Source organism: Scyliorhinus torazame, chromosome 31 (assembly GCF_047496885.1).
Source record: "Scyliorhinus torazame isolate Kashiwa2021f chromosome 31, sScyTor2.1, whole genome shotgun sequence".
Lineage (NCBI taxonomy): Eukaryota > Metazoa > Chordata > Chondrichthyes > Carcharhiniformes > Scyliorhinidae > Scyliorhinus > Scyliorhinus torazame.
In genome coordinates, this window is record NC_092737.1 from 12,243,684 (window position 1) to 12,264,273 (window position 20,590).

General features: G+C 56.1%; 1 protein-coding gene across 1 annotated transcript in view; it reads left to right on the forward strand.

Annotated features, from left to right (window-relative positions):
• The window catches only part of cnpy4 (canopy FGF signaling regulator 4), a 34,056-nt gene that overhangs the window by 6,490 nt on the left and 6,976 nt on the right, over positions 1-20,590 (forward strand). The window contains exons 3-4 of the mRNA XM_072493339.1: positions 3,359-3,455; positions 20,188-20,310. Coding sequence (XP_072349440.1) covers positions 3,359-3,455; positions 20,188-20,310 — 220 coding nt within the window. The remainder of the gene's footprint in view (positions 1-3,358; positions 3,456-20,187; positions 20,311-20,590) is intronic.

Sequence of the window (20,590 nt, forward strand, 5' to 3'; positions counted from 1 at the left end):
TTTCTCCCAGCTACTGCTAATTGGAGCACTTTCCTTACCAGCCAATCAGGTCACTGCTTTGCTGTCAGGTCACTCTTCAAGGTAAGTTTTTTTTAAAGAGGTAAACTTACCTTCCCATCAGACCCCTAGCCACTGCCCCCACCGAAAATCTGAAGGCCGCTTCTCCGGCAGCTGTGTCCCCGCCGCTCTCCTCGCGCTCTTTTATCCTGTGTCCCCGCCGCTCTCCTCGCGCTCTTTTATCCTGTGTCCCCGCCGCTCTCCTCGCGCTCTTTTATCCTGTGTCCCCGCCGCTCTCCTCGCGCTCTTTTATCCTGTGTCCCCGCCGCTCTCCTCGCGCTCTTTTATCCTGTGTCCCCGCCGCTCTCCTCACGCTCTTTCACTGAGTCTCCGCCGCTCTCCTCACGCTCTTTTATCCTGTGTCCCCGCCGCTCTCCTCGCGTTCTTTCATTGTGTCCCCGCCGCTCTCCTCGTCCTCTTTCACTGTGTCCTCGCGCTCTTTCACTGTGTCTCCGCCGCTCTCCTCGCGCTCTTTTATCCTGTGTCCTCGCGCTCTTTTATCCTGTGTCCCCGCCGCTCTCCTCGCGCTCTTTTATCCTGTGTCCCCGCGCTCTCCTCGCGCTCTTTTATCCTGTGTCCCCGCCGCCCTCCTCGCGCTCTTTCACTGTGTACCCGTCACTCTCCTCGCGCTCTTTCACTGTATCCCCGCCGCTCTCCTCGCGCTCTTTCACTGTATCCCCGCCGCTCTCCTCGCGCTCTTTCACTGTGTCCCCGCCGCTCTCCTCGCGCTCTTTCACTGTGTCCCCGCCGCTCTCCTCGCGCTCTTTCACTGTGTCCCCGCCGCTCTCCTCGCGCTCTTTCACTGTATCCCCGCCGCTCTCCTCGCGCTCTTTCACTGTATCCCCGCCGCTCTCCTCGCGCTCTTTCACTGTGTCCCCGCCGCTCTCCTCGCGCTCTTTCACTGTGTCCCCGCCGCTCTCCTCGCGCTCTTTCACTGTGTCCCCGCCGCTCTCCTCGCGCTCTTTCACTGTGTCCCCGCCGCTCTCCTCGCGCTCTTTCACTGTGTCCCCGCCGCTCTCCTCGCGCTCTTTCACTGTGTCCCCGCCGCTCTCCTCGCGCTCTTTCACTGTGTCCCCGCCGCTCTCCTCGCGCTCTTTCACTGTGTCCCCGCCGCTCTCCTCGCGCTCTTTCACTGTGTCCCCGCCGCTCTCCTCGCGCTCTTTCACTGTGTCCCCGCCGCTCTCCTCGCGCTCTTTCACTGTGTCCCCGCCGCTCTCCTTGCGCTGTTTTAGGCTGCTCTCCTCGCGCTCTTTTATCCTGTGTCCCTGCCGCTCTTCTCGCACTCTTTCACTGTGTCTCCGCCGCTCTCCTCGCGCTCTTTTATCCTGTGTCCCCGCCGCTCTCCTCGCGCTCTTTTATCCTGTGTCCTCGCGCTCTTTTATCCTGTGACCCCGCCGCTCTCCTCACGCTCTTTTATCCTGTGTCCCCGCCGCTCTCCTCGCACTCTTTTATCCGGCGTCCTCGCCGCTCTCCTCGTTCTCATTTGGGATGGAGCAGAGGAGAAATTTATTCACTCGAAGCGTTGTGAATCGTTGACATTTTCCACCCTAGGGATTGCTGGGTGCTCCATCGTTTAAAGCATTTAAGCCTGCGATTGTTGGATTTTTGGTCTCCGAGAATTAAGGGATATGGGAAAGTGGGAGTTCAAGAACCCTAACCTTTAGCAGATACATTAACGGCATTCAAAAGGCATCGCGACAAATGCATGGATAGGACGGGTATGAGGGATACGGCACGAGGAAGTGCTGAGGGTTTTGACCAAGGTTGGTGTTGCCTTTTTTACCTGCTAGAAATATGGCAATCAATACGGTTGCGCTTCTTTGGATATCGATATTGTATTGCTCAGAGTCGGCAGGTATCGAATGATACCACCACAAGTTTCAACCGGCTATCGATCAAAGAGCCAAACACCAGTTAGTTAGTTCAAGGTCAAGGGTACTTTATTTACACACAATTATCATGCAACATAAACACTACTAGTTAAACCTAACAACTAAGACAACCTGTACTTAACTTCGGGCACCCGGCTTAGGTCAGAGGAACAGTAGCCTTTGCTCGAATCTGGATCCACTGGGTCTGGAGAAGTAACTGCTGCTCAGCTGGGCTCATCCGTCTGGTAGCGGGCGTTGAACTTGAACTTGCTTCTGGTGGTGCTGCGATTGGGCGGTGGACGTTGCTGGAGCGCCAGGTCCAATAGAGATCGAACGCATGGTGGTCTCTCTCTTTATCCTTGGGGAGTTTCGCGCTCTTTTGGGCGGTTCTTCGGTTTGGACACCATTAAATGGGTCGCTCTTGATCACTGTATTTGATTTGAGCCAATAAAGGGGCGGGTGCCTTGATGGCCGGGCGTGTCCTAAGCGGTCATTGACCCTGTTGATGATGCTTCCTGGGTACAGGGAGTGGCGCCGAAATGTGTGGGATTGCATCAGTTACTCGAGTATCAGTCTTTTGTCTTACGGAGATGGGCCATCAAAATGATAATCGGTTGGGGGTTTCGATGCTGTCTGGATTCTTCGCTCACAAATATACATTCAGGCTCTGAGCCTGCCTGAACCTTACATTGCCCATTTTTCTTATTGTAAGTGGCCATCCCAGATGGCTACAGTGGTATCAACATGACCGGTACAGGCTTCGAGGGCCGAAGGGCCTGTTCCTGTGCTGTATTGTTCTTCTTTGTTACCTCCTGCTGATGTGGTTCTACAATTAACAGGACCCCCCCCCCACCTCCAGCAGCAATTAAAACAAGTTCCATCCGTTTGTTTTGTGGCCCTGCTAGGCAGCTTCTCCGGGGTAACTGCCTCCTTTTGAACGTGCTTGCTTCCTGATGTTCGATAATGCGCCCCTTCAGGCACACTTTCCCAACGCCCACACACACAAAACGGAACGTCCTTCATCTCTTCCCCCTTCGGAACGCTCTTCTATCCTTTTCCCCCTCGTATATCTTTCCCCTTGAACACATCCCTCTTGACTAACTCGACCACTCCCTGGGATAACAAATAAACAAATCCCATGTTCTTGTCACTCTCTTAAATATGCTGGTTTAGGATTTGTGTCATTTTGGAAATTGGACCCCAGATATAGTCAGCACCTTCGGGAGAGGGAGAAAGTAGAGCCGTGGGAGGGGGGCGGGGGAGCAGGGACAGATTTTAAGAGCGAATTTGCTTTCCGAGGCCAGAGTGAGACAGTAATCTGTTTTTTGGTCACGGCCTAATGACGCTGCCCTCTGCGGGCTGGCTCCATGGAGTTCCGTCATAATGGTGGTGAGTGTTCACACTCAGTGACTCTCTCTCTGGTCTGATAGGGAGACACGGCTCACGGACGCCATGGATAACATCTGTGAAAGGATCCTGCAGTACAATGTACACGCCGAGAGACCTGGAAGCTTACGATACGCAAAGGTAGGGGCACAATATGAGGGCGAAGTGGTGTTCTTTGTGTTGCTTAATTCAGGATGGTTGGCGTAGTGTTCACACAGACCACAAAATAGCTTTAACTTAAACAAAGTTATAAATTTATCAACACCACTCATTTGGATTTGACACGTACTCCTAAAGAATTCACAGTTGATTGTCAACATTTAAATTACACTCATCCAGCTAATCTTAATACTGGTATAAACTATGATCTGCACTTACTCACACTATCAATACTTCTGTCTCTCTGGCTAACTACAGCACTACTCTCTCCCACAAGGCTCAGCATCACTGCCTTATATACTTGTGACTGTAGCTCCCTCTGGTGGCTACTCTAGACACTTCATTAACCCTGGCAGTTCTTGCAGTTGTGATGATACCACAGGCGAGAAATGCCAGTAATTTGGGGTTATCCAAAAGCTGCTGTCTGATTGGCCGGTAACGTTATGGAAACAATACCTCCCCTCAAACCACCTCCCCCGTTTGCGATCCTTTCACCTTGCCCCCCTCCCCTTGTGTGAGAGCCTTCTGTGTCGCTGGGCAGCCTAGGATCTCTGTAACAGGAGTATTGACGTGTGTTCTGACCAGGTTTAATCCCTGCGACCAGCTGAGTGGGTACCTTGAGCGAGGCGAGTGGGTACCTTGAGCGAGGCGAGTGGGTACCTTGAGCGAGGCGAGTGGGTACCTTGAGCGAGGCGAGTGGGTACCTTGAGCGAGGCGAGTGGGTACCTTGAGCGAGGCGAGTGGGTACCTTGAGCGAGGCGAGTGGGTACCTTGAGCGAGGCGAGTGGGTACCTTGAGCGAGGCGAGTGGGTACCTTGAGCGAGGCGAGTGGGTACCTTGAGCGAGGCGAGTGGGTACCTTGAGCGAGGCGAGTGGGTACCTTGAGCGAGGCGAGTGGGTACCTTGAGCGAGGCGAGTGGGTACCTTGAGCGAGGCGAGTGGGTACCTTGTGGGTTCCTTGAGCGAGGCGAGTGGGTTCCTTGAGCGAGGCAAAAGGATCGCAAACGGAGGAGGTGGTTTGAGGTGAGGTATTGTTTCCACAACGTTACCGGCGAATCAGACAGCAGCTTTTGGATAACCCCAACATTGGCCCGTTGTGGGAAGTTGCTGTGGGGTCACTGCCTCAGTCCGCACTGACCTGTTAAACAGGAGTTTACTGCACTGCCGATCTTCACTGCCTCAGACCGCACTGACCTGTTCACCAGGGGTTTACTGCACTGCCGATCTTCACTGCCTCAGACCGCACTGACCTGTTAACCAGGAGTTTACTGCACTGCCAATCTTCGCTGCCTCAGACCGCACTGACCCACTGTTAACCAGGATTTTACTGCACTGCCGATCTTCACTGCCTCAGACCGCACTGACCTGTTAACCAGGAGTTTACTGCACTGCCGATCTTCACTGCCTCAGACCGCACTGACCCACTGTTAACCAGGAGTTTACTGCACTGCCGATCTTCACTGCCTCAGTCCGCACTGACCTGTTAACCAGTTTACTGCACTGCCGATCTTCACAGCCTCAGACCGCACTGACCTGTTAACCAGGGGTTTACTGCACTGCCGATCTTCACTGCCTCAGACCGCACTGACCTGTTCACCAGGGGTTTACTGCACTGCCGATCTTCACTGCCTCAGACCGCACTGACCTGTTAACCAGGTGTTTACTGCACTTCCGATCTTCACTGCCTCAGACCGCACTGACCTGTTAACCAGGGGTTTACTGCACTGCCGATCTTCACTGCCTCAGACCGCACTGACCCACTGTTAACCAGGAGTTTACTGCACTGCCCATCTTCACTGCCTCAGTCCGCACTGACCCACTGTTAACCAGGAGTTTACTGCACTGCCGATCTTCACTGCCTCAGACCGCACTGACCTGTTAACCAGGAGTTTACTGCACTGCCGATCTTCACAGCCTCAGACCGCACTGACCTGTTAACCAGGAGTTTACTGCACTGCCGATCTTCACTGCCTCAGTCCGCACTGACCCACTGTTAACCAGGAGTTTACTGCACTGCCGATCTTCACAGCCTCAGACCGCACTGACCTGTTAACCAGGGGTTTACTGCACTGCCGATCTTCACTGCCTCAGTCCGCACTGACCCACTGTTAACCAGGAGTTTACTGCACTGCCGATCTTCACTGCCTCAGACCGCACTGACCTGTTCACCAGGAGTTTACTGCACTGCCGATCTTCACTGCCTCAGACCGCACTGACCTGTTAACCAGGGGTTTACTGCACTGCCGATCTTCACTGCCTCCGACCGCACTGACCTGTTAACCAGGAGTTTACTGCTCTGCCCATCTTCACTGCCTCAGACCGCACTGACCCACAGTTAACCAGGAGTTTACTGCACTGCCGATCTTCACTGCCTCAGACCGCACTGACCCACAGTTAACCAGGAGTTTACTGCACTGCCGATCTTCACTGCCTCAGACCGCACTGACCTGTTCACCAGGGGTTTACTGCACTGCCGACCTTCACTGCCTCAGACCGCACTGACCCACTGTTAACCAGGAGTTTACTGCACTGCCGATCTTCACTGCCTCAGTCCGCACTGACCTGTTAACCAGGAGTTTACTGCACTGCCGATCTTCACTGCCTCAGACCGCACTGACCTGTTAACCAGGGGTTTACTGCACTGCCGATCTTCACTGCCTCAGACCGCACTGACCTGTTCACCAGGGGTTTACTGCACTGCCGATCTTCACTGCCTCAGACCGCACTGACCTGTTAACCAGGGGTTTACTGCACTGCCGATCTTCACTGCCTCAGACGGCACTGACCCACTGTTAACCAGGAGTTTACTGCTCTGCCCATCTTCACTGCCTCAGTCCGCACTGACCCACTGTTAACCAGGGGTTTACTGTACTGCCGATCTTCACTGCCTCAGACCACACTGACCTGTTAACCAGGGGTTTACTGCACTGCCGATCTTCACTGCCTCAGACGGCACTGACCCACTGTTAACCAGGAGTTTACTGCTCTGCCCATCTTCACTGCCTCAGACCGCACTGACCCACAGTTAACCAGGAGTTTACTGCACTGCCGACCTTCACTGCCTCAGACCGCACTGACCCACAGTTAACCAGGAGTTTACTGCACTGCCGATCTTCACTGCCTCAGACCGCACTGACCCACTGTTAACCAGGAGTTTACTGCACTGCCGATCTTCACTGCCTCAGACCGCACTGACCCACTGTTAACCAGGGGTTTACTGTACTGCCGATCTTCACTGCCTCAGACCGCACTGACCCACTGTTAACCAGGAGTTTACTGCACTGCCCATCTTCACTGCCTCAGTCCGCACTGACCCACTGTTAACCAGGAGTTTACTGCACTGCCGATCTTCACTGCCTCAGACCGCACTGACCTGTTAACCAGGAGTTTACTGCACTGCCGATCTTCACTGCCTCCGACCGCACTGACCTGTTAACCAGGAGTTTACTGCTCTGCCCATCTTCACTGCCTCAGACCGCACTGACCCACTGTTAACCAGTAGTTTACTGCACTGCCGATCTTCACTGCCTCAGACCGCACTGACCCACAGTTAACCAGGAGTTTACTGCACTGCCGATCTTCACTGCCTCAGACCGCGCTGACCTGTTCAGGGGTTTACTGCACTGCCGATCTTCACTGCCTCAGACCGCACTGACCTATTAACCAGGGGTTTACTGCACTGCCGATCTTCACTGCCTCAGTCCGCACTGACCCACAGTTAACCAGGAGTTTACTGCACTGCCGATCTTCACTGCCTCAGACCGCACTGACCCACTGTTAACCAGGAGTTTACTGCACTGCCGATCTTCACTGCCTCAGACCGCGCTGACCTGTTCAGGGGTTTACTGCACTGCCGATCTTCACTGCCTCAGACCGCACTGACCTATTAACCAGGGGTTTACTGCACTGCCGATCTTCACTGCCTCAGTCCGCACTGACCCACAGTTAACCAGGAGTTTACTGCACTGCCGATCTTCACTGCCTCAGACCGCACTGACCTGTTCACCAGGGGTTTACTGCACTGCCGATCTTCACTGCCTCAGTCCGCACTGACCTGTTCACCAGGGGTTTACTGCACTGCCGATCTTCACTGCCTCCGACCGCACTGACCTGTTAACCAGGAGTTTACTGCTCTGCCCATCTTCACTGCCTCAGACCGCACTGACCCACAGTTAACCAGGAGTTTACTGCACTGCCGACCTTCACTGCCTCAGACCGCACTGACCCACAGTTAACCAGGAGTTTACTGCACTGCCGATCTTCACTGCCTCAGACCGCACTGACCCACTGTTAACCAGGAGTTTACTGCACTGCCGATCTTCACTGCCTCAGACCGCACTGACCCACTGTTAACCAGGGGTTTACTGTACTGCCGATCTTCACTGCCTCAGACCGCACTGACCCACTGTTAACCAGGAGTTTACTGCACTGCCCATCTTCACTGCCTCAGTCCGCACTGACCCACTGTTAACCAGGAGTTTACTGCACTGCCGATCTTCACTGCCTCAGACCGCACTGACCTGTTAACCAGGAGTTTACTGCACTGCCGATCTTCACTGCCTCCGACCGCACTGACCTGTTAACCAGGAGTTTACTGCTCTGCCCATCTTCACTGCCTCAGACCGCACTGACCCACAGTTAACCAGGAGTTTACTGCACTGCCGATCTTCACTGCCTCAGACCGCACTGACCTGTTCACCAGGGGTTTACTGCACTGCCGACCTTCACTGCCTCAGACCGCACTGACCCACTGTTAACCAGGAGTTTACTGCACTGCCGATCTTCACTGCCTCAGACCGCACTGACCCACAGTTAACCAGGAGTTTACTGCACTGCCGATCTTCACTGCCTCAGACCGCACTGACCTGTTCACCAGGGGTTTACTGCACTGCCGACCTTCACTGCCTCAGACCGCACTGACCCACTGTTAACCAGGAGTTTACTGCACTGCCGATCTTCACTGCCTCAGTCCGCACTGACCTGTTAACCAGGAGTTTACTGCACTGCCGATCTTCACTGCCTCAGACCGCACTGACCTGTTAACCAGGGGTTTACTGCACTGCCGATCTTCACTGCCTCAGACCGCACTGACCTGTTCACCAGGGGTTTACTGCACTGCCGATCTTCACTGCCTCAGACCGCACTGACCTGTTAACCAGGGGTTTACTGCACTGCCGATCTTCACTGCCTCAGACGGCACTGACCCACTGTTAACCAGGAGTTTACTGCTCTGCCCATCTTCACTGCCTCAGTCCGCACTGACCCACTGTTAACCAGGGGTTTACTGTACTGCCGATCTTCACTGCCTCAGACCACACTGACCTGTTAACCAGGGGTTTACTGCACTGCCGATCTTCACTGCCTCAGACGGCACTGACCCACTGTTAACCAGGAGTTTACTGCTCTGCCCATCTTCACTGCCTCAGACCGCACTGACCCACAGTTAACCAGGAGTTTACTGCACTGCCGACCTTCACTGCCTCAGACCGCACTGACCCACAGTTAACCAGGAGTTTACTGCACTGCCGATCTTCACTGCCTCAGACCGCACTGACCCACTGTTAACCAGGAGTTTACTGCACTGCCGATCTTCACTGCCTCAGACCGCACTGACCCACTGTTAACCAGGGGTTTACTGTACTGCCGATCTTCACTGCCTCAGACCGCACTGACCCACTGTTAACCAGGAGTTTACTGCACTGCCCATCTTCACTGCCTCAGTCCGCACTGACCCACTGTTAACCAGGAGTTTACTGCACTGCCGATCTTCACTGCCTCAGACCGCACTGACCTGTTAACCAGGAGTTTACTGCACTGCCGATCTTCACTGCCTCCGACCGCACTGACCTGTTAACCAGGAGTTTACTGCTCTGCCCATCTTCACTGCCTCAGACCGCACTGACCCACTGTTAACCAGTAGTTTACTGCACTGCCGATCTTCACTGCCTCAGACCGCACTGACCCACAGTTAACCAGGAGTTTACTGCACTGCCGATCTTCACTGCCTCAGACCGCGCTGACCTGTTCAGGGGTTTACTGCACTGCCGATCTTCACTGCCTCAGACCGCACTGACCTATTAACCAGGGGTTTACTGCACTGCCGATCTTCACTGCCTCAGTCCGCACTGACCCACAGTTAACCAGGAGTTTACTGCACTGCCGATCTTCACTGCCTCAGACCGCACTGACCCACTGTTAACCAGGAGTTTACTGCACTGCCGATCTTCACTGCCTCAGACCGCGCTGACCTGTTCAGGGGTTTACTGCACTGCCGATCTTCACTGCCTCAGACCGCACTGACCTATTAACCAGGGGTTTACTGCACTGCCGATCTTCACTGCCTCAGTCCGCACTGACCCACAGTTAACCAGGAGTTTACTGCACTGCCGATCTTCACTGCCTCAGACCGCACTGACCTGTTCACCAGGGGTTTACTGCACTGCCGATCTTCACTGCCTCAGTCCGCACTGACCTGTTCACCAGGGGTTTACTGCACTGCCGATCTTCACTGCCTCCGACCGCACTGACCTGTTAACCAGGAGTTTACTGCTCTGCCCATCTTCACTGCCTCAGACCGCACTGACCCACAGTTAACCAGGAGTTTACTGCACTGCCGACCTTCACTGCCTCAGACCGCACTGACCCACAGTTAACCAGGAGTTTACTGCACTGCCGATCTTCACTGCCTCAGACCGCACTGACCCACTGTTAACCAGGAGTTTACTGCACTGCCGATCTTCACTGCCTCAGACCGCACTGACCCACTGTTAACCAGGGGTTTACTGTACTGCCGATCTTCACTGCCTCAGACCGCACTGACCCACTGTTAACCAGGAGTTTACTGCACTGCCCATCTTCACTGCCTCAGTCCGCACTGACCCACTGTTAACCAGGAGTTTACTGCACTGCCGATCTTCACTGCCTCAGACCGCACTGACCTGTTAACCAGGAGTTTACTGCACTGCCGATCTTCACTGCCTCCGACCGCACTGACCTGTTAACCAGGAGTTTACTGCTCTGCCCATCTTCACTGCCTCAGACCGCACTGACCCACAGTTAACCAGGAGTTTACTGCACTGCCGATCTTCACTGCCTCAGACCGCACTGACCTGTTCACCAGGGGTTTACTGCACTGCCGACCTTCACTGCCTCAGACCGCACTGACCCACTGTTAACCAGGAGTTTACTGCACTGCCGATCTTCACTGCCTCAGTCCGCACTGACCTGTTAACCAGGAGTTTACTGCACTGCCGATCTTCACTGCCTCAGACCGCACTGACCTGTTAACCAGGGGTTTACTGCACTGCCGATCTTCACTGCCTCAGACCGCACTGACCTGTTCACCAGGGGTTTACTGCACTGCCGATCTTCACTGCCTCAGACCGCACTGACCTGTTAACCAGGGGTTTACTGCACTGCCGATCTTCACTGCCTCAGACGGCACTGACCCACTGTTAACCAGGAGTTTACTGCTCTGCCCATCTTCACTGCCTCAGTCCGCACTGACCCACTGTTAACCAGGGGTTTACTGTACTGCCGATCTTCACTGCCTCAGACCACACTGACCTGTTAACCAGGGGTTTACTGCACTGCCGATCTTCACTGCCTCAGACGGCACTGACCCACTGTTAACCAGGAGTTTACTGCTCTGCCCATCTTCACTGCCTCAGACCGCACTGACCCACAGTTAACCAGGAGTTTACTGCACTGCCGACCTTCACTGCCTCAGACCGCACTGACCCACAGTTAACCAGGAGTTTACTGCACTGCCGATCTTCACTGCCTCAGACCGCACTGACCCACTGTTAACCAGGAGTTTACTGCACTGCCGATCTTCACTGCCTCAGACCGCACTGACCCACTGTTAACCAGGGGTTTACTGTACTGCCGATCTTCACTGCCTCAGACCGCACTGACCCACTGTTAACCAGGAGTTTACTGCACTGCCCATCTTCACTGCCTCAGTCCGCACTGACCCACTGTTAACCAGGAGTTTACTGCACTGCCGATCTTCACTGCCTCAGACCGCACTGACCTGTTAACCAGGAGTTTACTGCACTGCCGATCTTCACTGCCTCCGACCGCACTGACCTGTTAACCAGGAGTTTACTGCTCTGCCCATCTTCACTGGACCCACTGTTAACCAGTAGTTTACTGCACTGCCGATCTTCACTGCCTCAGACCGCACTGACCCACAGTTAACCAGGAGTTTACTGCACTGCCGATCTTCACTGCCTCAGACCGCGCTGACCTGTTCAGGGGTTTACTGCACTGCCGATCTTCACTGCCTCAGACCGCACTGACCTATTAACCAGGGGTTTACTGCACTGCCGATCTTCACTGCCTCAGTCCGCACTGACCCACAGTTAACCAGGAGTTTACTGCACTGCCGATCTTCACTGCCTCAGACCGCACTGACCCACTGTTAACCAGGAGTTTACTGCACTGCCGATCTTCACTGCCTCAGACCGCGCTGACCTGTTCAGGGGTTTACTGCACTGCCGATCTTCACTGCCTCAGACCGCACTGACCTATTAACCAGGGGTTTACTGCACTGCCGATCTTCACTGCCTCAGTCCGCACTGACCCACAGTTAACCAGGAGTTTACTGCACTGCCGATCTTCACTGCCTCAGACCGCACTGACCTGTTCACCAGGGGTTTACTGCACTGCCGATCTTCACTGCCTCAGTCCGCACTGACCTGTTCACCAGGGGTTTACTGCACTGCCGATCTTCACTGCCTCCGACCGCACTGACCTGTTAACCAGGAGTTTACTGCTCTGCCCATCTTCACTGCCTCAGACCGCACTGACCCACAGTTAACCAGGAGTTTACTGCACTGCCGATCTTCACTGCCTCAGACCGCACTGACCTGTTCACCAGGGGCTTACTGCACTGCCGATCTTCACTGCCTCAGACCGCACTGACCTGTTAACCAGGGGTTTACTGCACTGCCGATCTTCACTGCCTCAGACGGCACTGACCCACTGTTAACCAGGAGTTTACTGCTCTGCCCATCTTCACTGCCTCAGTCCGCACTGACCCACTGTTAACCAGGGGTTTACTGTACTGCCGATCTTCACTGCCTCAGACCACACTGACCTGTTAACCAGGGGTTTACTGCACTGCCGATCTTCACTGCCTCAGACGGCACTGACCCACTGTTAACCAGGAGTTTACTGCTCTGCCCATCTTCACTGCCTCAGACCGCACTGACCCACAGTTAACCAGGAGTTTACTGCACTGCCGACCTTCACTGCCTCAGACCGCACTGACCCACAGTTAACCAGGAGTTTACTGCACTGCCCATCTTCACTGCCTCAGTCCGCACTGACCCACTGTTAACCAGGAGTTTACTGCACTGCCGATCTTCACTGCCTCAGACCGCACTGACCTGTTAACCAGGAGTTTACTGCACTGCCGATCTTCACTGCCTCCGACCGCACTGACCTGTTAACCAGGAGTTTACTGCTCTGCCCATCTTCACTGCCTCAGACCGCACTGACCCACTGTTAACCAGTAGTTTACTGCACTGCCGATCTTCACTGCCTCAGACCGCACTGACCCACAGTTAACCAGGAGTTTACTGCACTGCCGATCTTCACTGCCTCAGACCGCGCTGACCTGTTCAGGGGTTTACTGCACTGCCGATCTTCACTGCCTCAGACCGCACTGACCTATTAACCAGGGGTTTACTGCACTGCCGATCTTCACTGCCTCAGTCCGCACTGACCCACAGTTAACCAGGAGTTTACTGCACTGCCGATCTTCACTGCCTCAGACCGCGCTGACCTGTTCAGGGGTTTACTGCACTGCCGATCTTCACTGCCTCAGACCGCACTGACCTATTAACCAGGGGTTTACTGCACTGCCGATCTTCACTGCCTCAGTCCGCACTGACCCACAGTTAACCAGGAGTTTACTGCACTGCCGATCTTCACTGCCTCAGACCGCACTGACCTGTTCACCAGGGGTTTACTGCACTGCCGATCTTCACTGCCTCAGTCCGCACTGACCTGTTCACCAGGGGTTTACTGCACTGCCGATCTTCACTGCCTCCGACCGCACTGACCTGTTAACCAGGAGTTTACTGCTCTGCCCATCTTCACTGCCTCAGACCGCACTGACCCACAGTTAACCAGGAGTTTACTGCACTGCCGATCTTCACTGCCTCAGACCGCACTGACCCACAGTTAACCAGGAGTTTACTGCACTGCCGATCTTCACTGCCTCAGACCGCACTGACCTGTTAACCAGGAGTTTACTGCACTGCCGATCTTCACTGCCTCAGTCCACACTGACCTGTTCACCAGGGGTTTACTGCACTGCCAATCTTCGCTGCCTCAGACCGCACTGACCCACTGTTAACCAGGATTTTACTGCACTGCCGATCTTCACTGCCTCAGACCGCACTGACCTGTTAACCAGGGGTTTACTGCACTGCCGATCTTCACTGCCTCAGACCGCACTGACCTGTTCACCAGGGGTTTACTGCACTGCCGATCTTCACTGCCTCAGACCGCACTGACCTGTTCACCAGGGGTTTACTGCACTGCCGACCTTCACTGCCTCAGACCGCACTGACCCACTGTTAACCAGGAGTTTACTGCACTGCCGATCTTCACTGCCTCAGTCCGCACTGACCTGTCAACCAGGAGTTTACTGCACTGCCGATCTTCACTGCCTCAGACCGCACTGACCTGTTAACCAGGGGTTTACTGCACTGCCGATCTTCACTGCCTCAGACCGCACTGACCTGTTCACCAGGGGTTTACTGCACTGCCGATCTTCACTGCCTCAGACCGCACTGACCTGTTAACCAGGAGTTTACTGCACTGCCGATCTTCACTGCCTCAGTCCGCACTGACCCACTGTTAACCAGGAGTTTACTGCACTGCCGATCTTCACTGCCTCAGACCGCACTGACCTGTTCACCAGGAGTTTACTGCACTGCCGATCTTCACTGCCTCAGACCGCACTGACCTATTAACCAGGGGTTTACTGCACTGCCGATCTTCACTGCCTCAGACGGCACTGACCCACTGTTAACCAGGAGTTTACTGCTCTGCCCATCTTCACTGCCTCAGTCCGCACTGACCCACTGTTAACCAGGGGTTTACTGTACTGCCGATCTTCACTGCTTCAGACCGCACTGACCTGTTAACCAGGGGTTTACTGCACTGCCGATCTTCACTGCCTCAGACCGCACTGACCCACTGTTCACCAGGAGTTTACTGCTCTGCCCATCTTCACTGCCTCAGTCCGCACTGACCCACTGTTAACCAGGGGTTTACTGTACTGCCGATCTTCACTGCCTCAGACCACACTGACCTGTTAACCAGGGGTTTACTGCACTGCCGATCTTCACTGCCTCAGACGGCACTGACCCACTGTTAACCAGGAGTTTACTGCTCTGCCCATCTTCACTGCCTCAGACCGCACTGACCCACAGTTAACCAGGAGTTTACTGCACTGCCGACCTTCACTGCCTCAGACCGCACTGACCCACAGTTAACCAGGAGTTTACTGCACTGCCGATCTTCACTGCCTCAGACCGCACTGACCCACTGTTAACCAGGGGTTTACTGTACTGCCGATCTTCACTGCCTCAGACCGCACTGACCCACTGTTAACCAGGAGTTTACTGCACTGCCCATCTTCACTGCCTCAGTCCGCACTGACCCACTGTTAACCAGGAGTTTACTGCACTGCCCATCTTCACTGCCTCAGTCCGCACTGACCCACTGTTAACCAGGAGTTTACTGCACTGCCGATCTTCACTGCCTCAGACCGCACTGACCTGCTAACCAGGAGTTTACTGCACTGCCGATCTTCACTGCCTCCGACCGCACTGACCTGTTAACCAGGAGTTTACTGCTCTGCCCATCTTCACTGCCTCAGACCGCACTGACCCACTGTTAACCAGTAGTTTACTGCACTGCCGATCTTCACTGCCTCAGACCGCACTGACCCACAGTTAACCAGGAGTTTACTGCACTGCCGATCTTCACTGCCTCAGACCGCACTGACCCACAGTTAACCAGGAGTTTACTGCACTGCCGATCTTCACTGCCTCAGACCGCACTGACCCACTGTTAACCAGGAGTTTACTGCACTGCCGATCTTCACTGCCTCAGACCGCGCTGACCTGTTCAGGGGTTTACTGCACTGCCGATCTTCACTGCCTCAGACCGCACTGACCTATTAACCAGGGGTTTACTGCACTGCCGATCTTCACTGCCTCAGTCCGCACTGACCCACAGTTAACCAGGAGTTTACTGCACTGCCGATCTTCACTGCCTCAGACCGCACTGACCTGTTCACCAGGGGTTTACTGCACTGCCGATCTTCACTGCCTCAGACCGCACTGACCTGTTAACCAGGAGTTTACTGCACTGCCGATCATCACTGCCTCAGACCGCACTGACCTGTTAACCAGGGGTTTACTGCACTGCCCATCTTCACTGCCTCAGTCCGCACTGACCCACTGTTAACCAGGAGTTTACTGCACTGCCGATCTTCACTGCCTCAGACCGCACTGACCCACTGTTAACCAGGAGTTTACTGCACTGGCGATCTTCACTGCCTCAGACCGCACTGACCCACTGTTAACCAGGGGTTTACTGCACTGCCGATCTTCACTGCCTCAGTCCGCACTGACCCACTGTTAACCAGGAGTTTACTGCACTGCCGATCTTCACTGCCTCAGACCGCACTGACCTGTTAACCAGGGGTTTACTGCACTGCCGATCTTCACTGCCTCAGACCGCACTGACCCACTGTTAACCAGGAGTTTACTGCACTGCCGATCTTCACTGCCTCAGACCGCACTGACCCACTGTTAACCAGGAGTTTACTGCACTGCCGATCTTCACTGCCTCCGACCGCACTGACCTGTTAACCAGGAGTTTACTGCTCTGCCCATCTTCACTGCCTCAGACCGCACTGACCCACTGTTAACCAGGAGTTTACTGCACTGCCGATCTTCACTGCCTCAGACCGCACTGACCTATTAACCAGGGGTTTACTGCACTGCCGATCTTCACTGCCTCAGACGGCACTGACCCACTGTTAACCAGGAGTTTACTGCACTGCCGATCTTCACTGCCTCAGACCGCACTGACCCACTGTTAACCAGGGGTTTACTGTACTGCCGATCTTCACTGCCTCAGACTGCACTGACCTGTTAACCAGAGCGTTTACTGACCCCATTTCAGCCGAGAAAACTGGTTCCTACGTTGAGTCAGAAAAATGGGGAGCGGGGGAAATCATCATTTGTGCAATCTCTCGGAATGAAATTGTTTTACTCTAGGAGACGCCCAATATAAAGGAACAAAAGCTTTATTGGCAACTAACAACCTTGTCCACATACAGGTCTGCTCACTCTGACCAGGGCCCCGCCATTGGCTGGGGTTCGTGTGCTTCTATACGATGGGCCCCAAGCTGGTCACATGGTCCACGAGGGCAGGGTTGGGCCACACTGTGTGTGTGTGTGTGCGTGTGTGCGTGGGGGAGTGCGTGTGCGTGGGGGAGTGCGTGTGCGTGGGGGAGTGCGTGTGCGTGGGGGAGTGTGTGCGCGTGGGGGGGAGTGTGTGCGCGTGGGGGGGAGTGTGTGCGCGTGGGGGGGAGTGTGTGCGCGTGGGGGGGAGTGTGTGCGCGTGGGGGGGAGAGTGTGTGGGGGGGGGGGGAGTGTGTGCGCGTGGGGGGGGGGGGGAGTGTGTGCGCGTGGGGGGGGGGGAGTGTGTGCGCGTGGGGGGGGGGGGAGTGTGTGAGCGTGGGGGGGGGAGTGTGTGCGCGTGGGGGGGGGAGTGTGTGCGCGTGTGTGTGGGGGAGTGTGTGCGCGTGTGTGTGGGGGAGTGTGTGCGCGTGTGTGTGGGGGAGTGTGTGCGCGTGTGTGTGGGGGAGTGTGTGCGCGTGTGTGTGGGGGAGTGTGTGCGCGTGTGTGTGGGGGAGTGTGTGCGCGTGTGTGTGGGGGAGTGTGTGCGCGTGTGTGTGGGGGAGTGTGTGCGCGTGTGTGTGGGGGAGTGTGTGCGCGTGTGTGTGGGGGAGTGTTTGCGCGTGTGTGTGGGGGAGTGTGTGCGCGTGTGTGTGGGGGAGTGTGTGCGCGTGTGTGTGGGGGAGTGTGTGCGCGTGTGTGTGGGGGAGTGTGTGTGGGGGAGTGTGTGCGCGTGTGTGTGGGGGAGTGTGTGCGCGTGTGTGTGGGGGAGTGTGTGCGCGTGTGTGTGGGGGAGTGTGTGCGCGTGTGTGTGGGGGAGTGTGTGCGCGTGTGTGTGGGGGAGTGTGTGCGCGTGTGTGTGGGGGAGTGTGTGCGCGTGTGTGTGGGGGAGTGTGTGCGCGTGTGTGTGTGGGGGAGTGTGTGCGCGTGTGTGTGGGGGAGTGTGTGCGCGTGTGTGTGGGGGAGTGTGTGCGCGTGTGTGTGGGGGAGTGTGTGCGCGTGTGTGTGGGGGAGTGTGTGCGCGTGTGTGTGGGGGAGTGTGTGCGCGTGTGTGTGGGGGAGTGTGTGCGCGTGTGTGTGGGGGAGTGTGTGCGCGTGTGTGTGTGCGCGTGTGTGTGTGCGCGTGTGTGTGTGCGCGTGTGTGTGTGCGCGTGTGTGTGTGCGCGTGTGTGTGTGCGCGTGTGTGTGTGCGCGTGTGTGTGTGCGCGTGTGTGTGTGCGCGTGTGTGTGTGCGCGTGTGTGTGTGCGCGTGTGTGTGTGCGCGTGTGTGTGGGGGCGTGTGTGTGGGGGCGTGTGTGTGGGGGCGTGTGTGTGGGGGCGTGTGTGTGGGGGCGTGTGTGTGGGGGCGTGTGTGTGGGGGCGTGTGTGTGGGGGCGTGTGTGTGGGGGCGTGTGTGTGGGGGCGTGTGTGTGGGGGCGTGTGTGTGGGGGCGTGTGTGTGGGGGCGTGTGTGTGGGGGCGTGTGTGTGGGGGCGTGTGTGTGGGGGCGTGTGTGTGGGGGCGTGTGTGTGGGGGCGTGTGTGTGGGGGCGTGTGTGTGGGGGCGTGTGTGTGGGGGCGTGTGTGTGGGGGAGTGTGTGTGGGGGAGTGTGTGTGGGGGAGTGTGTGTGGGGGAGTGTGTGTGGGGGAGTGTGTGTGGGGGAGTGTGTGTGGGGGAGTGTGTGTGGGGGAGTGTGTGTGGGGGAGTGTGTGTGGGGGAGTGTGTGTGGGGGAGTGTGTGTGGGGGAGTGTGTGTGGGGGAGTGTGTGTGGGGGAGTGTGTGTGGGGGAGTGTGTGTGGGGGAGTGTGTGTGGGGGAGTGTGTGTGGGGGAGTGTGTGTGGGGGAGTGTGTGTGGGGGAGTGTGTGTGGGGGAGTGTGTGTGGGGGAGTGTGTGTGGGGGAGTGTGTGTGGGGGAGTGTGTGTGGGGGAGTGTGTGTGGGGGAGTGTGTGTGGGGGAGTGTGTGTGGGGGAGTGTGTGTGGGGGAGTGTGTGTGGGGGAGTGTGTGTGGGGGAGTGTGTGTGGGGGAGTGTGTGTGGGGGAGTGTGTGTGGGGGAGTGTGTGTGGGGGAGTGTGTGTGGGGGAGTGTGTGTGGGGGAGTGTGTGTGGGGGAGTGTGTGTGGGGGAGTGTGTGTGGGGGAGTGTGTGTGGGGGAGTGTGTGTGGGGGAGTGTGTGTGGGGGAGTGTGTGTGGGGGAGTGTGTGTGGGGGAGTGTGTGCGGGGGAGTGTGTGCGGGGGAGTGTGTGCGGGGGAGTGTGTGCGGGGGAGTGTGTGCGGGGGAGTGTGTGCGGGGGAGTGTGTGCGGGGGAGTGTGTGCGGGGGAGTGTGTGCGGGGGAGTGTGTGCGGGGGAGTGTGTGCGGGGGAGTGTGTGCGGGGGAGTGTGTGCGGGGGAGTGTGTGCGGGGGAGTGTGTGCGGGGGAGTGTGTGCGGGGGAGTGTGTGCGGGGGAGTGTGTGCGGGGGAGTGTGTGCGGGGGAGTGTGTGCGGGGGAGTGTGTGCGCATGGGGTGTGGGGGAAGACTGTGTGTGGGTGCGTGGGGGGGAAGACTGTGTGTGTGGGTGCGTGGGGGGGAAGACTGTGTGTGTGGGTGCGTGGGGGGGAAGACTGTGTGTGTGGGTGCGTGGGGGGGAAGACTGTGTGTGTGGGTGCGTGGGGGGGAAGACTGTGTGTGTGGGTGCGTGGGGGGGAAGACTGTGTGTGTGGGTGCGTGGGGGGGAAGACTGTGTGTGTGGGTGTGTGGGGGGGAAGACTGTGTGTGGGTGTGGGGGGGACTGTGTGTGTGTGAGACTGTCTGTGTGTCACCCCATCTGCTCTGTGACCCACATCAGCTCCTGGTTAAGTTGCACCCTGCCTCTCTCTCTCTCTCTCTCTCTCTCTCTCTCTCTCTCTCTCTCTCTCTAAACCTCTCTGCCTCTCTCTCTCTCTCTCTCTCTCTCTCTAAACCTCTCTGCCTCTCTCTCTCTCTAAACCTCTCTGCCCCCCTCTCTCTCTCTCTCTCTCTCTCTCTCTCTCTCTCTCTCTCTCAACCTCTCTGCCTCTCTCTCCTTTAGGGGGCTGTCAAAACCGTTCTCTCTGACCGAGCCATTGGCCGCCTGCCCCTAATATCAACCCCATGTGGCTCGGTGACACGCTGAGATAACACCTGATAACACCCTTGGGCATTTTACTACATGAAGGCGCTATATTAATGCATCTCCTTGTTTTATTGTCTGGGTGTTTGAAGGCCTGGCTGCTGTCGGTAGCAGCAAGGCTGATGGCCGACTGTGCTGTGTGGCCTCAGCGTTTTGTTGTGCCGTTGACAGGGCACCAGTGAGACGATGATGACCCTGAAGAATCTGGTAAACAAGGGCGTCAAGGTGGAGCTGGGTATCCCGTTTGAAATGTGGGACGAGCCCTCGGCCGAGGTGACGGATCTGAAAAAGCAGGTGAAAGGCCATTTGTGCGGGTGCGCTTCCGGGCAGTTTCCAACCTGGGATTACGGGATCGCAGTTGGGAATGAGGAAATCTCTCCAATTTTCCACCAATCAAAGTCACAGTTAGAATCTGGAATTTGTCACCTGAGAGAGTGGCGCAGGCGGGAGAGTTAACTCTATTCTATTCGGGATTACCTGTATTTCCTTACTCTGTAGACCCAAACCTTCCCTTATTCCAAACTCTGCCCCTTAACGCTGAGAACATTCCGGTCAATCCACTGACCTGTTTCCT